Source organism: Plectropomus leopardus, chromosome 19 (assembly GCF_008729295.1).
Source record: "Plectropomus leopardus isolate mb chromosome 19, YSFRI_Pleo_2.0, whole genome shotgun sequence".
Classification (NCBI taxonomy): domain Eukaryota; kingdom Metazoa; phylum Chordata; class Actinopteri; order Perciformes; family Serranidae; genus Plectropomus; species Plectropomus leopardus.
In genome coordinates, this window is record NC_056481.1 from 19,052,545 (window position 1) to 19,059,132 (window position 6,588).

At 40.4% G+C, this 6,588-nt stretch overlaps 1 protein-coding gene across 1 annotated transcript; it reads right to left on the reverse strand.

Annotated features, from left to right (window-relative positions):
• rac1a (Rac family small GTPase 1a) lies at positions 1-6,282 on the reverse strand. Its single transcript, XM_042507447.1, has 6 exons — positions 5,998-6,282; positions 4,866-4,937; positions 4,652-4,769; positions 2,999-3,061; positions 1,972-2,131; positions 1-1,232 (listed from the first exon to the last, which is right to left on the reverse strand). Exons 1-6 carry the CDS (start codon positions 6,030-6,032, stop codon positions 1,102-1,104), a joined length of 579 nt encoding a protein of 192 aa, XP_042363381.1. The 5' UTR covers positions 6,033-6,282; the 3' UTR covers positions 1-1,101.
• Between the last annotated feature and the right edge of the window lie 306 nt (positions 6,283-6,588).

Consider the following 6,588-nt stretch of genomic DNA (forward strand, 5'->3'; position numbering starts at 1 on the left):
CATTTTCAATGAATTTATTTTGCTTTTTAAAAAAAATCAGGACATGAATTTGTGAAAATAGAAGTCAATCCCAGTGTGCAGCTTCACTGCACCACTGAAACACTGATAACATGAGCTCAGATTTACAGCCATGCACTTTGATCTTTGCTCCTTTCAAAATAAAATGTGCTGCTGAGTGATTCCTTCTCATTTCAAAATAAAATGTGCCGCTGAATAGTTCCTTCTCATATTTCACAACAAAAACATTAAAATCAGCTGCAACCTCTGAATGCTGATACACTGGCTCACAGACTTCATAAAAACAAAATGAGAAATGATGAAAATCGTTACAGAACATCAACAGCGGCTGCTCCGCACCTTCACGTCATCAGTCAGTCATCAAATACTGTGTTTGACACAGAGCCAGAAGAGAGCAATGAATTCATTTAAGAAGCTTTTAGGAACTAAACTTTTAGCTCAGACCGTGTCTGAAATGAGTCATTATAACACCTGTTAGAAGTCATTTAAGGGTTAAACTGTTTGACTACATATTGCTAAAACTAAATTAAAGAAAGAGACGTGTTAGTGTTCAGACTACAGAGTGAAGACGGCTGACTGAGTTTTGGCGACAGCTCAGTCGGGTCAGATGACACATGTAAACAAAACGCTTTGTCGACCACAGCTGACGACAACAGGACAAATTAGAGCTTCTAAAAACATTTGTTTCCTCATTAAAGTAAAATTTCATCAAGGCAGCAGGAATCTCTTCATGTTTCGGGGAAAGAGTGCAGAGTTACATCTATGGTCAGTTCATGATCAAATCACATTCAAGTAGTGTTTCTTCTTCACAATGTCTGCGAAATATGAAATGAATGGTTGTGTCTTCTTAATCACCCCTTTATCACCACCACCCCCCTCCCTCCCAAGGCCTTACGGAGGTCACTTCCTTCCTTTGGATCTGAAAAGACTCAACAGACGGAAGCAAACAGAAAACCTTCAGCTTCAGTCTGTGGAGTATTTTCAGACGGAGCTCTGATCAACCTCAGCTCCTACTGAAGCAAGGACACAGGGGGTGAATACAGATCATCATCTTCCTCCTAATCTACTCCCTGTGGTTCTCCATTACAATATCCTGCACTTCCTCTTCCTCTTCTTGATGGGCGGGGGGCACAGCACTGCCCTGATGGCTTCATCAAACACCGTCTTCAGGCCACGCTGCGTCAGAGCCGAGCACTCCAGATACTTCACTGCACCTGGAGACCAGAGACGAGGAGGGTGAGCAGAGCAGCTGGTTTCTGTTTGCTTCAGCATACGTTTACATATAAATGTTGTATGCAGATCAGTTTAACAGCATGACTGGACACTATAACATCCCAAATCACTCAGGCTGCAGGGGTTGTGTTTTTAACTCCCAATAAATGGATTTCCAGGGTTCTCACACAACGGCATGGACAAAACTTTTCCTCGACTTTTCAAGGGCCAAATTTTTTTTGCCCCACTTTCCCAGCATTTTTCAAATATATAACATTCAAACTCTACTCAAATGTAATTTCGGCATCCAACATGATGTGTTTAAGGATTGTCAGACATTTGAAAATCCAACAAGATTTTCTGGTTTCACAGTTTCTGGCTGTGATAAATGATGCCATTTTGCCAAATTTTTGTGTTTCTTTTTATGTTAAAAGGAAAAAAAGCAAAAACTTGTTAAGGAAAATATGCCTTCCAAACCCCTTTTCCCTTCTCCAATTTTTAATTTTTCCATTAAAAACTGTCAAAAATACAAAAAGGGAGGGGGTTCCTCATTTTACAGTTCATCAATATCAAAAGAGAAGTTTCAGTTACAAAACCTGTCCACTAGATGTCACTAAATTATCTGCACTAAACTTTTAAGAAAGATAAAAGAAAAAAAAAGAAAATCTAAGGATGAAGGATCAGTAAATATCCTGCACTAAAAAATGAGTGTGTTTGTGTGCATGTGGTGTTATAACTGACTGATTTCTTTAGCCATGGCCAGGCCCTGAGGGTAGATGATGGGGGACAGTTTCTTCTCCTTCAGTTTCTCGATGGTGTCCTTGTCGTCTCTCAGGTCCAGCTTGGTGCCCACCAGGATGATGGGCGTGTTGGGACAGTGGTGTCTCACTTCAGGGTACCACTGGGGGAGGACAAAGGAGGTGAGGACAGATGGGGGCAGTCAGGTGATCAGCATGGCAGACAAAGAAGAGATTTATTTTGGAAGGTCAACATGATGTGACCTTTAAAAAGATAATAACATCTAACCCTAACTTCTGAAGTACTCTTGGACATGGATACACACATCATCTATATCTGATAAACATGGCTTCATATGAATTTGTTAAAGCAAGAAGTTACTCAAAGGTCACCTTAAACTTTTTCTTTAGTTTGAGTATAGATACAACTACAAGATTATTTTGTTGTGGTTTTTCCTGTTACACCTGAATGTATTCTGTAACCTGTGGGTCGGAGGTGGGGTGTGGGGCATTTGGGGGGCTTCAGGGTTATTACACATCAAAGTCAAGGACTTCTTTTAAGGATTGTCCAGGTCCTATTCCCCCCAATTCAATGACAAAACACAGCATGGTATTAGACATGGAGCAAGGATCATTACTGTTACAACACTGAAAAGTATCAGGCTTCAGTTAAAGGGAGAGGGGCGTGAACAACTGTCAGCTGTGCTGCACCTCCATTTCAATTTCTGCACAAAATATGTAAATCCAAGCTCTATGAATGACATGTCTATTCATGTCTATTCTCAACACTTTCAAGGCCTAGATTTTTTCCCTCAAATTTACAAACTTTTAAGGATTTCAAGGACCTTCGGGAACCCTGACAGTGAAGTAAAATGTTTTGTATCTTTTACTATTTTGAGATAAAAACTTTCAAATTCCATCAGATATATTTTTCAAACCCTTGATCTGACTCTCCTGTTCCTCCGCCAGCATAGATCTGACTGTGACATTCCTGACATGACCATTATTGTTAGAGAGCAGGCGGTTCTCACCTTGGCACGGACGTTTTCAAAGGAGGCAGGACTGACAAGTGAAAAACAGATGAGGAAAACATCCTGAGGAGACATTAAAAAACATGTTTCTGTCACAACATGGGACCAGAATAAACACATCTTCACATTCAAGTTCGTTAACACTGATGCTGAAAAGAAACAGAGAGATCTCAAATGTTCTGACATTAGGGTTCAGTAATACCCCTTTTTCACCTAAATTAGTGCATGTACGCAGGTTTTTCAAACACAGGTAAACCCATTAAAAAGGGGTATACACTCCTTTCCCATTGCCAGTAGAGCAGAACCATGCACACAGCTCCACAGCAGTTTTTTTGTTGATTTTTTGGTGTGTCACGCTCAACGTCATGGACAGAACTGAGAACAGTTTAACAGTCGACAGCAGCATGGAGACTAAAGAAAACTTCACGGTGGTTTATTCTTTTATATCTCTTACTGATATAGTCTCTCCTTTAAACTCGGTGTGAACTACTTTGTATCGTTGTTTGAGCTGTTTGGACGGAGAAAGATAGTATTTAGGGTGTGTTCTGAATCGCATATTTTTTCTTTTTACTTTTAGTAGATACTGCGGCTCCCCCTACAAATTATGTAATGCTGCATGCAGTATGCATACAATCGAGACGCACTACTTCCTCATTACTCTGAATTTTGACCCTCTTTCTCATATATGCGTTACTGTGGAGATAAAACAAAATGCTTTTCTCCTAACTCGCCAGAGGCAGTGATGTTTAACTTTTAAGTCATAACTACATACATTATGGATTCTAAGATTTTATATCCATCAAATAAGCCTACATAAGCATTTCTCCAACATTATTTTCATTTTTTTTGCTGATGATCTCTATTATTTTGTACAATTCATAATCCTAATATTACCATTCAATTAGTCATCAGTCGCTTGAATGCACTGTCATCCATCATTGTGGCTTCTGACAGCCGTCAAACAGCTGTTAAGATGTGACATATCTGCTGCTGCATAGAGTATTGTGGGTAAGAATAGCCAGAAAAGTATGATAGCTAGCTGTAAAATCTGACCAGATGTAAAAGATCATCCTGGTATTTGCACACTACATTTGACATGTTATGTATTGTTACATACAAAATCTTTTTTGCCTACTGTATTGTATAACAGTATGAGTATTGAAACGCACAGTTAGTGTCGCCTCATTAATGCATCTCGCCACTGAATGTTGTATTTCCATCAATGCCGATCAGAGCTGTCGGTGATAAATACCCATAACTACTGCAAAGTCATTTGACACAGGTGTGAATGCCAATTGTAATCTTTCCTATTATATTAAAAAGCCAAATGTTAGCTTTTTGTTTATGTAGTAGAAAAGGGGCTTAAACTTAACATATAAATTGAATCCCACTGTCAGTTGCCTGTGAGTCTCTGGCTCACACTGAGGCCAGTTTATCTTCAGGACAAAGAGTGCACACAAACAACGGCTCCATTCACTTCCTACAGACTGTCTATAGGTACTGAGGATACAACGCTCCACTCTGCTGAGTAACAGCACTGCAGACTCAGTGAATAACTCCTAATCACACTGTCTGCGCACGGCTGTGGTCTGACACAAGCAGTTATTCCTGCTGTGCATGAATACATGAATGTATGAATGCATGAATACGTACAGTCTGTGGGTAGGACAGAGGCCGTAGACGGTCGTAGTCTTCCTGTCCTGCTGTGTCCCACAGGCCCAGGTTCACTGGTTTCCCATCAACCATCACATTGGCCGAGTAGTTGTCAAAGCTGGGGGAAGCAGGTGAAAGGATTTCGTCAAGATAAACAAGGTTTCATTATATTGCTGTACAGTGAAAAGGTGTGTATCTGGTGTGTGTTACTCACACAGTGGGGATGTACTCTCCAGGGAAGGCATTGGTGGTGTAGCTGATGAGAAGACATGTTTTACCCACAGCCCTAAGATCAGATTTTAACAGAGAAAATACAAAGGTGAGAAGTGAATGCTGCAGTCTGATTTGCTCTCTAAGTCTGTGGGGTTTTTTTGTTTTGTTTAAACTTTTTTTTCAGTTTTCGTATATTCTTCAGTGGCATTAAGGTGAGAGCAGTATCCTGTTTCCTGCCTTGAAGAGCCATTGTTGTCAGAGAAGTTAAAATGAGAGTGTTTTCTTTTGCTATCATTAAACAAATATATCTGACTATGAGCAGACAGAGGATGTGCATACATATACATACACACACCCACACACAAAGTGAACATGGCATGTACAAAATAAGCCTAAATTGAGTTTTTTTTTTTTTTTCTTATTTTGCACAATGAATAAATATTACATAGACCAACATTAAAAAGCATTAATTGTATTTCTCCATGATGGGCGATCACAATAACAGTATGCATACACAATAGTGGTAAATCCACAACAGAAGACGCTTGATGATCATGTAAAAAAGTGGATAGGGAGAAAGTGAATATATCAACATCAATATTGCAAATTAAAAAAAACCCATATCGTGCATCCTTAATAAACAGAGTAAACAACTGATCCAACATTAGTTCAACATAATAAAGACAAGGAGATAAAAACTAGCTGCGTCATGTGTGACAAACGACATGCTGTGACCCGTTCAGTCCACCTAACGTTAAGCGTTAACGGAAGCCGTTAGCATATGTATAAATCTGTGCCGTAAACGGGAGCCTGTATGAATATGAGCCGTTACCGGGAGCAGGTGTATAAATTTGTGTGACCCCGTCCTATCTAACGTTAACCGGAGCATATAGACTGTGTATAAATCAGTGACCCAGCTGGACCGGAGAACAACACCAGCTGTCGCTCGGCTGTTAGCCGACAGACAACTGTTGGTAACTGGGTCACCGAGAACCTCCGTTACGGTGGCTTCTTCAAGGCGGAACCGTTGGCTTCTGTGACCATAACCGTTAGCTCCTAACGGTTATGGTGTATAAGTTACAATGGGACATTTTAGTTGTTCAAATAAAGATACTACCGGTGTTTAAACTTACCCATCCCCGACCACCACACACTTTATGGCCTGCATCGACCCTCTGTTAGCTTACAGCTAACGGCAGCTAACGGCGGCTAAAATTAAACCGGACCAAAGTAACGTTACACCGGGAAAAAAGTGTGAGAGTCTCGAACAAAAAGGTGATGGATGTGGTCGTTCAAACAATCCTCCGGTTTGTCTTTTCTTGTCGGTAGCAGACGGCGAAACTCCAAAGTTGTTATCCCGGAATCCAAACAGGCAACACCCAGGAAAAACTCTGCAGACAAGACTGAGGGAATAAAACACGCACAGCTTCCCAGATCCATGAGAGGCACATCCGGTCAAACTCTGCCGTCTGCTGGCTGCTGGTTCATTGGAAATCTACTGGTCACACAGACTGGAAGGCTATTGGTATAAATGGACTGGTCAGAACAGAAGAACCAGTTTATCAAAGGCATTGGTGGAAGAAGTATTCACATGTCCTCACTGAAATAGATTAGCCTATATAATAATAAAACCCTCATATGTTTGCCAGATACAATGCATGAGAACAATCCTAATTTTACGTCATTTTACAATTATAAGGATGAATTTTAATGATGCAGCTGGT